General features: G+C 33.0%; 1 protein-coding gene across 1 annotated transcript in view; it reads right to left on the bottom strand.

The window, feature by feature from the left end:
* The window catches only part of Gbe1 (1,4-alpha-glucan branching enzyme 1), a 267,265-nt gene that overhangs the window by 169,791 nt on the left and 79,490 nt on the right, over positions 1-17,984 (bottom strand). Inside the window, exon 3 of the mRNA XM_078044433.1 lies at positions 4,562-4,677. Coding sequence (XP_077900559.1) covers positions 4,562-4,677 — 116 coding nt within the window. The remainder of the gene's footprint in view (positions 1-4,561; positions 4,678-17,984) is intronic.

The raw sequence follows: 17,984 nt of genomic DNA, 5'->3' as shown, positions 1-17,984 counted from the left end.
TTAAGTGTAGGACATGGTTCGAGTTCTACTTTATGTAACTTTCTTTCTTCTTTTCCCTGTGAAGTCTCAGCCTGAGGGACAATATAGCATAATGTAGAAGAGCAGGATTGTACTGTCAGAAAAACATTTACTGGGGTCCAGATTCTACTATCTCCTTCATCTCTTTTGATCTTAACCTACTCATCTTTAAGACAAAAAATATAATTACAATACCTGTTTTCAAAATGTTATCGTAATTAAAACAAATATGAATGTAATCTCTAATTTTTTCCTGCATGTTAAATTATAAATACAGGTATTAGGTTTTGTGTTCCTTTTCTACCAATCAAGTGTGTATGATCTAACTATAGTGTAAAATCAGAAAAGCTATAAAATAATCTATATCTGCCCAAATTCATATGTTGAAATGCTAACCCCTAATATGATCTCTTTGGAGATTGGGTCTTTGGCAGTTAACCAGTTTTAGGTGAAGTGATAAAGTTAGACCCCTCTTGATAAGCTTAGTGCCTTTACAAGACACACCAGAGTTTACAAACTTGTAGGCAGATGCCACACCCCTGCCCTTCTGCCATGACAGAAAGAATGACTACTGTCTAGAAGCCAGGAAAAGAGCCCTGAGAACTCAACCATGCTAGTATCTAGGACTCCCAGCCTCCGAAACTATGATTTTTTTTTTTTTTTTTAGGCCACCCATTCTATGGTATTTTGCTATGGCAGCCTGAGTTAATGCTTAAGCCTTTGGAAATGCTAAAGGGCTGATATAAAGAAACCTCAGCTTTAGTCCACGTTTCCCATTGATTGCTGAGGTAAAGTTAAAGTACACAAATATCCTAAACACTAAAAATAATTCTAAATGCCCTTGCTAGTCTTTTGGAATCATAAAAGAAGACAAAATGGGAACTAAAAGAAAACTCATAGTTTGCCTCCAACCCCTGAGCTCTAAAAATGAGTTACATTTTTGCTATTAAGATAGGCCTTGTTTTTCACCCAGCTCTCTACCTCAGGAAGCTGGACTACATGGACCCTATTTCCAGGAACTCCGACTTCCCATTGGGCTGGGCCAATACAGAACCCCAACAAAAGATCAGAGCCAGTGGAGGGATGAAGGATCAGAGTATTTTTCATCCCTCTGCCTCCTCCCCTGCAAGGATTTCATTGAGTTAACTGTGACTCCCACCAAAATTTAGTGCTCCTCTCAGGATGGCCCACTCCTCCTCTGGATTTCTTCTTATTAAACCTTTGCTTCTTGAAGCTTAGCCATGGTTAAAATTTAGATGACTTCCCACCGTAATCCTCCTGTGAACTCTCTTGTGGTTTCCCCTGCACACTCAACTTTGAAAATAGCCTTTTTGAAAATAATACCTATTCAAACTGTCCTATTTTGAGAGTGCCATTTGCTTCCTGTTGGGACCTCGATCAATACACACTTTTTACTCAGGCAGCACTTTCAGGTTAAAATATCTTTTTTCTTTCTATCCCTCTGGTCAACTTCTAAACACATTACCAAGCATGCTGAATGTCACTGCCCCTCTGTAAGTTTCTCTGTTGCCATCACAGAATAAATAAACGATTCATTCATTTTTTTGCTGATAGCACTTTAAGTTTAAAATACATACACACGTTACAGTGCACTACAAGCATCAAAGATCAAGGACATCACCTGATACAAAGTACACATTTAAGAATAGAGACAAACTGCTATGAAATTTGGGAAAAGTTTTTTTTTAAATATAGCAATATTATTAAAGGTATACATTTTTAAAGTGTGAACAAAAATCATTAATTTGGCTTTGTATGTGAAATAAAAGACTATTTCAAGAAATCAGTCTTCTATTCATCTCTATATCTTTATGGCATTGAATGTTTAATTTACCCTATGATCTGATTTTATTTTTTTAAATATTTTGTTTGAAAAACTAATTTCTAAATTTAAGAAGGAGACAATTATATAACAATATAAGCAGTTAAATATCTTTTTTCAGAATGTTCAATTTAAAATATCAGGTATTTCACAGAGAAAACAGCTATTATTTCAATGATAGGTGATTTTTTTTTAATTAATGGCTACCAGATAAGTCATGAGAGAGAGATTCTCAAGTGAATTATAAAAGTCAATCCCTTGTGGATTGAAACGAATTTTCAGGTTCAATTTAAAATAAGATTTTTAATTACCAAGATAGACTACCTAGGGACAACTTCAGATTGAAAGACCAAAATCTCAAGTTTTTTTGTTGTTTTTTTTTTAATAGAGAATATAACTCCCCCAAAGAAAATCTGATAGCTATAATTAGTTATCCACTTATGGAAAGTGGTATATCACTATATTAATATTATAATAGCATCTAAATGTTTCCTTAACATTTAAAATGTCTATAGACTATAAATATTATTTTAGGTCTATATTTATAATTCATCTCCTTCAATGTAATTTTGAGAGAATAAAAATGAAAAATCACACAACAGTTTACATGATGTTTACTGAGTGTTTCTTTGCTGCTAAACATAGATTTTAAAGGCCAGGTAACAAAACAAACCCATTTTTTAAACCATCAATTTTTTTCATTTTATCAAAGTAAATAATTCGTTTTTTAAAAAGCATAGTACATAGACAGTACAAAAATCATATAATATTTCAGTTGGCATGGAAAAGCAAATGCATAACATGATTCCCAATGTATACCAATATTCACTCATTTCTAATATAGTTTGAGTATCTCTTTTTTGAAATGCTTGGGATGGAAAATGTTTCAACTTTATATTTTGGAATATTTTCATATAAGTAATAAAGTGTCTTGGGAAGAGGATCCAAGACAAAACACCAAATTCTTCTATGCTTCATATACACATACCCCAAAGGTAGTTATGTACACTATTTTTAATAATACATGCATGAAACAAAGTTTCAAAGTATGGAATTTTCCACTTGCAGCATAATGTCAAGCTCTCAGTTTCAGGGTTCAAAACCATTTTAGGGTTCATATTTTTGGATTAGGGAGGTTCAACATGTCCTTAATTATTTTACCGTTTGTACAAGAAAAATATATTAGAATAAATTCATTCAACATTTAAGTTAAAAAGTAAGCAAGCATATCAGGGCTTATAAAATTTTCTAAATGAAAAGGCAGAAAAAAAATCTGCAACATTAGTAACTAGTAAATTCTGTTTCTAAATTAATAAAATTTTAATAAAAACAAAATATAACTATTTCATTGCATGACAGTTTTCACAAATCAGGCCTTATAAACTATAGAAGAATAAAGTTATTTGAAATGTTCCTTTAAAACTAGACCTAAAAATGGTTTTAACATTCTTTAATGTTTTAACATTCTTGAGTATTTTTTAACATTCTTGAGTGTCTTTTCTGTCAGGCACTATTCTTATAGTTGAACACTATTCTTATAGTTCTACAGGGGAGCAAACAATAAAGCAAAGGCTCTGCTCTTGTTAAGCTTACATAGATACATATTAAATTTAAATCCCTCTTATTGTATATAATTATTTTTTTATCTTTTTTAGTACAAACTAAAAAGAACTTTGACTACCATCCCATGTTAAATTGTCTCTTTACTCCATACTATATGCTTTCCTAGAGATTATATGTTTGCCAATGTTTCAGTAATTTTCATATAAACTTATAATTTCAATATTTGTAAAAAATATCTTTTGAACTTGCAACACACACATGAATTTTGATCTTAAACATATCTTGTAATTATATCAATAATATTAAATAGAAAATGCCAATAAAATAATCCAATCAAAGAATCTATCAAGATTGTCAAAGGAAGCGAAAAATATATACAGACATGTAAATATATAAGGATAGGTTAAAATCAAGTAAATGTAAAAGGATATAGATTCCTATATAACTAAAGTACAGAAATATGTAACCCAAACTTTGTATCCTCTTAAGCATTACCATTTATCCTTAAAAAAAAAAACACGTTTTTTTGTTGTACAGACCCTGAATGCAGAACCATTATTGCTAGCCAATGTGCTGGGAGTATACAGTATGCTCAGCCTGACCCTCTTACACAGGCCAGTTCACTGGAAACAAAAACCTCCAAGTCAGAGGTTAGAAAGGTAAAGAACAAGAAAAAGTAAAAGCAGGTCCCCAAAATGCAGGGACACCCAAACAACATCCTCTCCCACGCCCATGTGACTCATTACAACATCAAATTAATCAAGACCATCTCTATAGGTTAAAAAGCCTTTTTACATTTTACAACTTGAAGAGAGTTTCCAACTTTGCATAAAAGTTTGTGCTTTTTAAGCTATACTTTTGCGATTACTAAAACTTACTTTTTCGACATCACGTCTTACATATAGTTTCTGAATGTCTAATAATACAATTAAATATGGTATCTTACCAGGCAAACAGTTCTAATCTAACACCTTCCAATTTATTGAAGCCCACTCTTAAATTTTCCTGATTAGACAATAGATTGCTTCTCCCACCATTTTCATATATGTTAGATATTTTACTATTTTAAAATGAACTATGCAAATAGGATAAAAGCAAAATGATAAGCTCAAGTAAAAATAGGTCAGAGGAGCATACCTTTAATTTGGATCCATGAGGTACCAGTACAGATTTATTCTGCTTTGGTGGGATGTACAGCTCCCATTTTCCATATTCCAATTTTTTATATGGATATGAAAATGGATTCCAACCATCTAAAAAGATTTTTTTAAAAAAAAGTCAGTTAATAACAGGTTGAAAATTCTAATTATTAATAAATTTCAAGTAACACATGAAATACTGATCATTTATACAAAATCAAATTGTCTAATAAATACAGTTTTCTAAGGCTGTACTAGCAACTTAGATAAATTTAAAATGACCACTTTTTTCTAAGTTTTCCTTTTGCTTCCTAAAAGTAAACAGAGATTATAACATTTTCAATTATACTCTCAACTTTGTTACTTCTTTCAGTAACTAGGATATAAAAGAAAACAATAGGTCCTTTTGTAAGTAACACCATCAACAAAGAAAGTTGATATCAACAAAAAGAAATGCATTATATGTGATTAGATAAGATACAGCCAAGGTATTGTATTTGCAAGTAAATGGATAGAGTTAGAGAAGATAATGCTAAGGGATAGAGTTAGAGAAGATAATGCTAAGTGAAGTTAGCCAATCCCAAAAAACCAAAGGCCAAATGTTTTCTCTAATAAGTGGATCCTGATCCATAACAGGGAGGGAGGAGGCACGGGGAAAATGGAGAAACTTTGACTGGGCAAAGGGGAGGGAGAGTAGAGAGAATACATGAGGGCAGGAAAGATGGTGGAATGAGATGGATATCATTACCCTAGATACAGGTATGTCTGCAAATATGGTGTGATGCTACATTGTGTACAACCATAGAAAAATTGTGCTGCAATTGTATACAATGAATCAAAATGCACTCTGCTGTCATATATACCTAATTAAAATAAATTCATTAATATAAAAATTAAAAAAGATAAACAATTGAAATCATATGTACCCAAATTCAAAAGAGTATGATACAGTTCAGTTAAAATCTAAAGAAATGCCTCAACCAAGAAAGTTAGAAGGTTACATAATATAAAAGATGAAGAAAAGCTGGACTCCCAATCCAAGAAGAAAGCCAAAATAAACAATAACAAATTCATAACCACAGGAAAACATAATACAGTTGGCATTAAAAAAATAGTGATCAAAGAACACATCATTGAATAAATGGTGATGGGACAGCTGGTTATCCTCATAAAAAAAATGAAATGGATCCATATTTTATAATATATCTGAAAACTATTTTACATGGATTATATTTAAATATGATGAATAAAACTGTAAAGTGCTTAGAAGATAATACTGAGAAATACAACTATAATATTCAATTTTAAAAGGAAAATTTTTAAATCGAGACACAAAAGAACTCTAACACTTTAAGGAAAAGACTTATAAGTTTGCTAAAACTATAAGCATATTTTCATACATAAAGAGATCAGCAAAACAATCTATTAACAGAGTAAACACATTGTAAAAAAATAGCATACAAAGTATACAAACAATACTACAAATCAATGGGAAAAAAATAAACCAATAGAAAAATGGTAAAAGAATATAGTCAGATAAAAGGACACTTGAATGACCAATAAACATATGTAATAATACTCACGTTCACTTTTAATCAGAAAATCAAAACTAAAACAACAATGAAATGTCATTTTCCACTCATTACATTGGCAAAAACTTAGTTCCAAAATATCAAGCAGCCGAAAAGGATATAAAACAATACTGCTGCTGAGTGTATAAATGGAGAAAAACAATTTAGCATTATATACTGAAGCTAAAATTATGTTAACCCTGTGAGCCAACATTTCTATTCCCAGGTAATAACCTAGAGAATTCACACAAACGTGCCCAAGAAATCATTCAAAAGTATCCACTGAAGAATTGTTTGCAAAAACAAAAACTGTAAGCAATCAAAATTTAAATCACTCAAAAATGAGTAAATACTATACAGTATAATTAAACAAGATGCTACACAATAGTACAAAATTAATGGATTAGAGTGAATGTATCAATATACAAACATCCAAGACATAAAAGTTAACTTGAAAAGGAAACAAAAATATCATTTTTTATGATGTTCAAGGAATATGCAAAAGTAATGCTTACAAGCACATACAGTAAAAATATTAAAACTTAAATGGGAATTTGAAATATCAAATTCTATAGTGATTCTCTCCAGATAGAGGGAAGTGAAAACAAGAAACTTCAATAATATCTATCATATTTTATTGCTAAAGGTGAGTGGTATACACCCAGATGCTTATTACATCACTCACCATTTGCTTATGCCTAAAATATAGTTTTGTTTTGTTTTGTTTTAAAAAAGGCAGTCTTGTAACATACAGTTACTGACATTAGATGTTCAGCCAAGAGATATATAAGCATCAGAAAACTCTTTCATTCATCCCATGTTTTCCTCCTTAAGAGCCAACTCTTCCAATTCCTGAGCTAAGTCAATCTGAACAATGGGGATAAACTAGGAAAAAGAAGCAATATTTAAATAAAGATCCTTCTATACATTTCCTTGCTCTCCAGCATGAAGACAAGCTGAAAATGTCTAAAGGTCTGTACTTTCAGGAGCAACCCAACAGAATCAATGTTACTATACATACCTTCCACTAAAATTTCAAATACATCTTATCTATGTATGCCATAACATTATTCTGCCCCAACAGGGTTTAATCAATTTGTAAGAGAAAAAATTAATAAATAAAATGAAAAGCTTGAAACAAGAATATCTGGACATTATAACCCTGTATATATTGTACTGTCTTTTTATGAAGTGTTTATAAAGTGTCTTTTTTTATGAAGTGTTTATGCTAAACACTTCAGATAATTAATAAACTTAATACAAGCAGATCTTTTCTTGGTTAAACATGCAAATAAATAAAGTCATTAGTTAATTTATTCATTAAAACAGCATTTCATTCATAGTATAGGTTCTCCTCAATAGAAAACTGAAATTAGTGTTCAAAATAAGTCAATTCTCAACCAAGTTTACATTGAGAAAAAGTACACCAAACAAAATACTAAAATTTAAAATGGGGTATCCATTAAAAATTGACCTATTAATAAGTTTTTGTTAGCTGGGCATTATGGTGCACACCTGTAATCCCAACTACTAAGAAAATTGAGATAGGAGGACCTCAAGTTCAAGATCAGGTTTGGTAACTTAGCAAGACCCTATACAAAGAGAAAAAAAATAAAAAGGATTTAGGATGTAGTTAGTGGTAGAATGGCTCCTTCATTCAATCCCTAGTACAAAAAGAGGAAGGGGGGGGAAGGAGGGAGAGAGGGGGAGGAGAGAGAGGGGGAGGAGAGAGAGGGGGAGGAGAGAGAGGGGGAGGAGAGAGAGAGAGAGAGAGAGAGAGAAATTTTGTTACTGTAAAAGAGAAACTTCAATGATATGCTTTTTCAGCAACTTGAAAATGTTTTGAGTATCATTTGGAACAGTTCCTTAGTGTACCATCATTTGAGTTTCAAGATCTATAGAAAACACTTATTAATATTTGTGTGAAGAAAAGTACTTCCATTATGTCTTATTTTCCTTTTATAATCTGTATATTATAATTTCTATTATAATATTACAGTGATTTAAAACTGCAAACGCACATGTAGATTATTTGTAACTCTACATTATAACTCCACATGATCCTCAGAAATTTCATTTCACACCTCTATTCTTCATGGAAACTCATGTGTTGACTCTCACTATAGGTCCTTTTAAACCTAGCTTTCAAAGCAGAACTAAGAACATTGTCACCTGTGCTAAAAGAAAATCCATTGATCATAAGCAATGCAGAACATGCTGAAGATTTCAAACAGGTGAGAGGAAGGTGTGCAAGCATATATGGATGAAACTACTTGACATTCTGTTATAGACAGTTTTCCCCCCCATAACTTGATTTTACTTTTAAATAAAATCTAAGAATGTAAAATAATAAGTTAATAGGCATATTTCAGAGAAATGTACATCTGGTGAAATAAGTCATGTGATTATTCCTGAATTTTATTGAATAAAACTGAACATAAGGTAATAATGCTAATAATAAGCAGTTCTAAGACATATCAGAATACATCTAAAAAGCATACATCTAGAACCAGTATGCAAAGCTTTTTTTCATTTCAATCCTATCTGATTTATATTTTGAGTAGGCAAAACAGAATTGATTTAATGAAGTACATAATGTAAATAGTTTGTATCACTTTGCAGGCCTGAGGGCAGAACATAAAATAACCAAAATAATGTGACAATCATTTACTTCTATACCAAATACAGAACTATCCACTCAAGATTTTCTAGTTTTGTAATTTTCTAACCTTAGCATCAGAATCATCTCTGGTGGTTAAAACATATTACTGGGTCCCACCTTCCAGAAATTTTGGTTTGGTATATCTGAGTTAGAACCTAATAATCTAAATTTCTAACAAATACCCCACTGACGTTGATGTTGCCAGCCTCTAAACTGCACTTTAGAAACAATTTTTGAAGTTAAAAAGGTGAGGTGGTGTGTGAGGGACTCTCCAAATCAAATTGAATTTAGACTATCAAAAAATATTCTAAATCAACTGGTCAAAGCAATACTGACACAAAAAATCATTAATAATTATTCAAGGCAAAGGTTGTTCACATGAATTTTAGGATTAAGGAGAGTCGTGAAGTACAGGGATATGACCAGTGAAATACAAATCATAGAACAGATCTGACAGATTTAAATTTAAGTATATTAATATAGGAAAAATGGACAATTTGAACATGAAAATCCAAAAAATGGACAATTTGAACATAAAAAGCAAAAAAAAAAAAATACTTGGTTAAAAGTATAAGCTACCAATCACAAAATGAATAAAAATTGAAGGCTTTTACCTAGAAAAATGATATTAATCTTTTTAAATGTTAACATATGAACTCATATTTCTTTCTTATTTCTCATCACAAAGTACACATTGCTAACTTCAAGGATGTACTCCCAAAGCAACACGTGCTTATGAGCGCTATAAGAAAATCCACTCCATTTAGTTTTGATGAAATTTTAAGAACATGTTTCCTGTTTAGCATAAATTATTATATCGCAACATTTTCTCAATTATTTGAAGTTTATCAAGTAAGGATAACCTACATGTTTCTAAAGCAAACATTATAATAGGTATTTTATTAATAACAGGCTTAAATTCATCATTTGAAAAATGCAAGCTTCTATTTGTCCACACACACTACCAGCCAACAGCATTTAGTTGGAGATATGGAACAGAAATGATGAGTAATGCATGGTTTAATATTAACTGCAAATATATGTTTGGCACAGATGATCAAACATTTACTAAGGTCACTGCATCAAGCGAACAAACTCTGTTGTTTATCTCGTACCTAATAACCTTTCTTTTTCTAATGTAATCATCCTCACCTAAATATCGTAAATGCCATTCCCCTTTAAATATTCCCAATCTCTTTCATCACCTACTGGTGGTGTACTTTTCAGCAGACCTTAGTCACCTCTGTGGAGTCTTTGAATTTAATATAATTTTTTTCTCATGCATAATGGAAATGGTTTCAACTTAAGGGCTAGGGATTTAGCTCCATGTTAGAGTGCTGGCTTAGCATGCATGAGGCCCTAGGTTAGATTCCCAGTGCAGAAAAAGGCCAGGGGGTTGAGAGAGAATGAACCAACATAAATCACCTTAGTATGGAGAGTCTTCTTGCACTTTTCAAGATTTCAATATGTAAAGAGAATAGTCTACACTTGGGCCAATCCCTAGCCCCTCCAAGAAGTGAAGCAAGATGCTTGGCCAATGCAGCAGACAGGGATAATATAAAGTTAGAACTGTGCCATATGGCAGAGGCAGATGTCATTTCTATCCCATCTAGTAGATGTTCCTCTTGACATAACAGTTAATGTTTGGGATATCATCTCTTTGAAGAAGTAAGTACTCTGCATCATATAATGTTATTTAATTATTTAAAGTGTTCATATCATGTAGAATTTATGAAGGTTATAATGCAGCATGTTTGTAAACATGAAGTTTCAAGACTTTACCATGTCAACAAAGAAGAGATTCACAAGTCCAGGACTGGAAATTCCTATGAAATTGCCCTTACCCCAGATCAGAGGACCACCATACTCTTTGAAAGTTAGAAGACAATAGTCCTTTCTGATATATAACCCAGTGCTTCATGATTTTTCTTTTTTTTCCTCCAGATAATTATTCCCCTCTGCTGTGCATAAGAAAATTACCTTTCTTCAATTTATGCTGGTAGCTTGATGACCATATTAAGATTCTAAGGGGAAATTCCTATTAACATATATTAATTTAGATTAGGTGTGCTTTTCAAGAACAAGCTTTAGAGTATACCAAGAGTTTCATAAATTCAGAACCAATAGAAAATAATATTTAAAGAACATTAGTACTTAGTCTTATAATATATAAATTTCTAGAAATTAATAAATAATCTAGAGCTTTATTTGGTAAACATGTTGTTTAAGGCACATACAGAGAAAACGGACTCCATTATCAAAATAACTTACTTAAATAAAATTAATTATTATAGGAATAATGTTTATAATAATTTTAGTAAAAGTATAAACACGTATTGTTGCTTATGATTTCAAAAACATGAAAATATAAACCAAAAACTAATAAGAGATAATCATATATATCGGGAGGGAAAATATAAATTAGTAGTCTTCAAGAACCATACTCTGTTACACTCTTGGGACTACAGAAGCAGATAAGCAATTCATAGACATAGAAAATTTAGTAAGTCAAAGATGGCTAGGCATTGTGGCACACACCTGTAATCCCAGTGACTCAGGAGGCTGAGGCAGGAGGATCACAAGTTAAAAGCCAGCCTCATCAACTTACTGTGACGCTAAGCTACTTAGCAAGACTCTGTCTCAAAAGAAAAAGAAAAAAGAGCTGGGGGCATGGCTCAGCATTTAAGCTCCCCTGGGCTCAATGCATTTCAGTTGTGGTATATGAGAATCTTCATCTAGACTGAACATAAAGAAAGTATTGGTATTTTTCTTAAGTATCACAATAGTAGATATGATACAAAATTCATCTGCTGGTGGTAGGAGAGACATAAATTAATTATGAAGTGATATGTTGCTGAAATTTATCTTAAAATACTTTAGAAAACAATTAAACATACCTTGGGCAGAGGAACAAATAAAACAAGACTGGAAAAATATATCTGTTGAATCTGTGTGTGAGGAATGTGGATTTCAATCTTGGAGTTTTCACAGATCAGGCAATTACTATCACAAAAACTGAAAAACTAATGAACATTTTGAGGTCTATGTTCACACATACTTGTCCAAATCTCTTTCCTCGCTATCAATTATAAAGAGTGATACCATTAGACAAAGGGTATAAGGTCTTAATTTATACCGACTGATACTTTCTGGATAGGAAATTTCAATTCATCCCAGGAGCAACCTAACAGAAAGCTTAACTATCCAGATCCTCATCAATGCCAGAGATTATCATTTTGATAACAAGACATGCCTGCCTTGCCCAACATGGAAACATGGGTTTACCAAGAGAATTAGATCCTAGTTCCCTAAGGATATATTTATTATATGCAATAAATTATCTTCAGTGCATCTAGAATTGTTATTTGTTACATACAGTTCTCGGGAGAATTTAGTAAATAGATACTGAGATGCAGAACTAGCATGACAAAAGTTGCCTCTCATTATTATTCTATCCTTAGCTGATAGCTTTTGACTCAGTGTTTTCATTTCTTTTCAAAACAGGCTATATTATAACTCTCATTATTCTCTTTAACCCTGTTGTTAGTTGGGAAAAAATGAGTAGTGGTCATTACATTTTCTTTTAAAATATTTTAATTAATATCTAGTTTCATTGAAATGAACTCAATAATGTGGATTACTTTGAAGTTTAACACAGTGGCCATCATATCATGTATTTATTTATAAGCCTATTTACTTTTAAAAGTCAAAACCCATTCAATTATATCAGAGTAGATTGTATGGAGAACTTCAACATAGAAACTACATACAACATGTAAAAGCAGAGTTGCTCTGTAAAAAGTTCCTCCACATATCTGGGCCTCCTCCTCACCTCTTACCCTCCCTCTCAAAGCCTAACACCCACAGTTGCTGAAAGTTGAGGGTAAAATGTTGGTTACTAGAGGCCAGGGAGGGTAGTGATACCTCTGGTTAGGGGTGACAAGTTCTGCTCCCCAAAATGTTGAAGTATGAACATTAGAGAAGCACGCCAAGGCAAGCATATCAAGCAGGGTTTATTTAAAAAGGGGTAAGTAACAAAGACTTCTCCAGGGAAAGAGAAGGGAGCCACAGCTGGTATCCCAAGAAGGGAGGTGTTCTGCCCTTTTTAAATGTCCTAGGCATCCTTTCTTCTCCTGCTCTCTTCCCCTTATCTGTCTCCTTCCTGGTATGTGACTAGGCCCAGGAATGGGATGGCCAAAAGGTGGGAAAACAGGTGAGATGAAGGAGGAAGGGCAGGATGGAGCAGCCCAGGACACATTAATTAACAACCTTTAGCTATTCTGGATCTCTTATTTTTCCAGATGAATTTCACGATTGCTTTTTCTATTTCTGTGAGGAATGTCATTGGGATTTTGATCGGAATTGCATTAAGTCTGTATAGTACTTTTTGAAGTATGGTCATTTTGATAATATTAATTCTGCCTATTTAAGAGCAAGGAAGATATATCTATCTTCTAAGGTCTTCTTTGACTTCTTTCTTTAGGGTTCTGTAATTTTCATTATATAGATCTTTCACCTCTTTTGTTGAGTCCCAAGTATTTTATTTTTTATTTATTTGTTTATTTATTTATTTATTTTGAGGCTATTGTAAATGGGGTAGTTTTCCTCATTTCCCTTTCTGAGGATTTGTCACTGATACATGGAAATGCCTTTGATTTATGGTTTGTTGATTTTATACCCTGCTACTCAGCTGAATTCATTTACTAGTTCTAGAAGTTTCCTGGGGGAACTTTTAGGGTCTTCTAGGTATAGAATCTTATCATCAGCAAATAGTGCCAATTTGAGTTCTTCTTTTCCTATGTGTATATCTTTCATTTCTTTCATTTAATTGCTCTGGCCAGTGTTTTAAGAACTTCTATGTTAAATAGAGGGCATCTCTCTCTTGTTCCAGTTTTTAGAGGGAATGCCTCCAATTTTTCTGCATTTAGAATGATGTTGGCCTGGGGCTTAGCATAGATGGCCTTTATGATGTTGAGATATGTTCCTGTTATCCCTAATTTTTCTAGTATTTTGAACATAAAAGGGGTGCTGTATTTTGTCAAATGCTTTCTCTACATCTATAGAGGTGATCATATGACTCTTACATGTAAGTGTATTGATTATAAATTACATTTATTGATTTCCATATGCTGAACCAACCTTGCATACCTGTGATATATCCCACTTGATTGTAGTGCACAATCTGACTCACCTATCCCTCTCCTCAGTCTATACCCAAAGGATTTAAAAACAGCATACTACAGGGACACAGCCATATCAATGTTTATAGAGCAGCAAAATTCACAATAGCTAAACTATGGAACAACCTAGAGGTACTTCAATATATGAATGGATTAAAAAATGTGGCATAAATACATAATGGAATATTGTGTATATACTCAGCAATAAAAGAGAATAAAACCATGGCATTTGCAGATAAATGGATGGAGGGAGAGAAGATAATGCTATGTGAAGTTGGCCAATCCCAAAAAACAAATGCCAAATGTTTTCTCTGATATAAGGAGGCTGATTCATAGTGGGGTAGGGAGATGGAGCATGGGAGGAATAGAAGAACTCTAGATAGGGCAGAGGGGTGGGAGGGGAAGGGAGGGGGCATGGGGTTAGAAATGATGGTGGAAAGTGATGGACATTATTATCCAAAGTACATGCATGAAGACACAAATTGGTGTGAATATACTTTGTATACAAGCAGAGATATGAAAAATTGTGCTCTATATGTGTAATAAAAAATGTAATGCATTCCGCTGTCATATATAAATAAAATTTTTTAAATTAATTAAAAAAACTACTTTGATATGTTTTAGATTTTGATCTTTATTAGTATTTAATCTAGTTATCACAACCTTCTAGATTGTAGTTGCTTCTTATTTATATGTACATATATTCTGCAATGCCTGACTATCCTCACAATGCTATTTACATAATAATCATTCTTATCACTACTTATATTTTTGTGCTCACATAAAAAGATCAATAAATATTTATTGATTAAAAAAAAAAAAAAACAACAACTTATAGCTCCCTGTAGGGTGCGGCAATTTCTGGGACAAGTTACCCTAGCAACAGGTGGGAGCAGGGGCAGTTTCTTGATAAGGGTGAAGGAAGGGCTCTGAAGAAATTAACTGTCCCCTGAGGGGACAGTTTCCAACTTGCTGGACTCACTCAAAATTCTATCTACACTGACTGCCAGTCTAATTCTGGCTTCAGTAGAATGAGAGATGAATGGGTGGATCAATGGGCACTAAGTCAGAGTTACAAGCAAGAAGTTCTGGTGTGTTATTACAAAGTAGAGTGACTACATATAACATTAAAGTACTACATCTTCCAAAAAGCTAGAAGAAAAGATTCTAAATGATTTCACTCTAAAGAAGTGATAAATATTTCAGTAGGTATATATGGTTGACCTGATTTAAACACTACACAATGCATACATATATTAAACCATTACATGGTATAACATTACAATGTATTTTTTATGTATCAGCTAATAATTTTCACTACATACCCACGAATTGCTCCAGCATATGATCTTTTTGTAGGTGTTCCACAGATACTTAAAATCTGTTATCTTATTTAAAAGATTGCTATTAGTTGCTTCATCACAAGCTAAGTGTATTAAATTCTATAATGACAATTGAGTCTGAAAATTTATCCAATTTCAAACAAAGTCTTGCCACTCTATACTTGACAAAAATTTGTTGAACATTGATAAATAAGGATACTGACACCTTTTATACTACAGTATTTATCTCTGTGCCTTTTTCACATGTTGTGGTGAACTACTGCCTGTCTCTGTCAAAAATTCATATTTTAAATTTCTACCCCATAAGATGATGGTATTAAGAACTTTAAAGAAGAACTAATACCAATACTCTTCAATCTATTTCAGGAAATAGAAAAAGAGGGAGTACTTCCAAATTCATTCTACGAGGCTAACATCACCCTGATTCCAAAACCAGATAAAGACACCTCAAAGAAAGAAAACTTCAGACCAATATCCCTAATGAATATAGATGCAAAAATCCTCAATAAAATTCTATCAAATCAGATATAAAAACATATCAAAAAGATAGTGCACCATGACCAAGTGGGATTCATCCCCAGGATGCAAGGCTGGTTCAATATTCAGAAATCAATAAATGTAATTCACCACATCAATAGACTTAAAGATAAGAACCATATGATAATCTTCATAGATGCAGAGAAAGCATTCGACAAAATACAGTATCCCTTTATGTTTGAAACACTAGAAAAATTATGGATAACAGGAAATTACCTCAACGTGGTAAAAGCTGTATACGCTAAGCCTCATGCCAGCATCATTCTAAATGGAGAAAAATTGAAGGCATTCCCTCTAAAATCTGGAACAAGACAGAAATGCCCTCTCTCACCACTTCTATTCAACATAGTTCTTGAAACACTAGCCAGAGCAATTAGACAGACGAAAGAAAATAAAGGCATAAATATAGGAAAATAAGTTAAATTAGCACTATTTGCTGACATGATCCTATACCTAGCAGACCCAAAAAGTTCAACCAAGAAACTTCTAGAACTAGTAAATGAATTCAGCAAAGTGGCAGGATATAAAATCAATACCCATAAATCAAAGGCATTCCTGTATATCAGGGACAAATTCTCTTTAATGGAAATGAAGACAACTGCCCCATTCACAATATCCTCAAAAAAAAAAAAAATAGAATACCTGGGAATCAACTTAACAAAAGAGGTGAAAGATCTATACAATGAAAACTACAGAACCTTAAAGAAAGAAATAGAAGAAGACCTTAGAAGATGGAAGGATTTACCTTGCTCATGGATAGGTAGAATTAATATTATTAAAATGGCCATATTACCAAAAGCACTTTACAGATTCAATGCAATTCGCATCAAAATCCCAAGGGCATTCCTTGCAGAAACAGAAAAAGCAATCATGAAATTCATCTGGAAAAATGAGACCTAGAATAGCTAAAGTAATTCTAAGCAGGAAGATTGAAACTGGTGGTATCACGAGACCAGATTTTAAACTATACTATAGAGCAATAGTAACAAAAACAGCATGGTACTGGCACCAAAACAGGCTGGTAGACCAATGGTACAGAATAGAGGACACAGAGACAAATCCACAAAATTACAACTACCTTATATTAGACAAAGGTGCTAAAAACATGCAATGGAGAAAGGATAGCATCTTCAACAAATGGTACTGGGAGAACTGGAAATCCATATGCAACAAAATGAAATTGAATCCCTTTCTCTCACCATGCACAAAAGTCTACTCAAAATGGACCAAGGAGCTAGGAATCAAACCAGAGACTCTGTGTTTAATAGAAGATAAATTTGGCCCTAATCTTCATCACATGGGAGCAGGCCCCAAATTCCTTAATAAAACACCTATAGCACAAGAGTTAAAACCAAGAATCAACAAATGGGACGAATTCAAACTAAAAAGTTTTTTCTCAGCAAGAGAAATAATATGTGAGGTGAATAGGGAACCTACATCCTGGGAACAAATTTTTACCCCTCAAACATCAGATAGAGCTCTAATCTCTAGAGTATACAAAGAACTCAAAAAGTTAAACAACAAAAAAATAAATAACCCAATCAACAAATGGGCCAAGGACCTGAACAGACACTTCTCAATCAACAAACACATGGAAAAATGATCACCATCTCTAGCAATCTGAGAAATACAAATTAAAACTACTCTAAGATACCATCTCACTCCAATAAGAATGGAAGCCATTATGAAGTCAAACAACAATAAGTGCTGGCGAGGATGCGGGCGGCGGGGAAAAGGTACACTCATACATTGCTGGTGGGACTGCAAATTGGTGCAGCCAATTTGGAAAGCAGTATGGAGATTCCTTGGAAAGCTGGAAATGGAACCACCATTTGACCCAGCTATTCCCCTTCTCAGACTATACCCAAAAGATCTAAAAAGAGCATACTACAGGGACACAGCCACATCAATGTTTATAACAGCACAATTCACAATAGCTAGACTGTGAAACCAAGATGCCCTTCAATATACGAATGGATTAAAAAAATGTGACATTTATACACAATGGAATATTACTCATCACTAAAAAAATAACAAGATCATGTCATTGCAGGGAAATGGATGGCATTAGAGAAGATTATGCTAAGTGAAGTTAGCCAATCCCTAAAAAACAAATGTCGAATGTCTT

This window comes from Ictidomys tridecemlineatus, chromosome 3 (genome assembly GCF_052094955.1).
Source record: "Ictidomys tridecemlineatus isolate mIctTri1 chromosome 3, mIctTri1.hap1, whole genome shotgun sequence".
In the NCBI taxonomy this organism is placed as follows: Eukaryota; Metazoa; Chordata; class Mammalia; order Rodentia; family Sciuridae; genus Ictidomys; species Ictidomys tridecemlineatus.
This window is presented reverse-complemented; position numbering and strand designations above follow the sequence as displayed.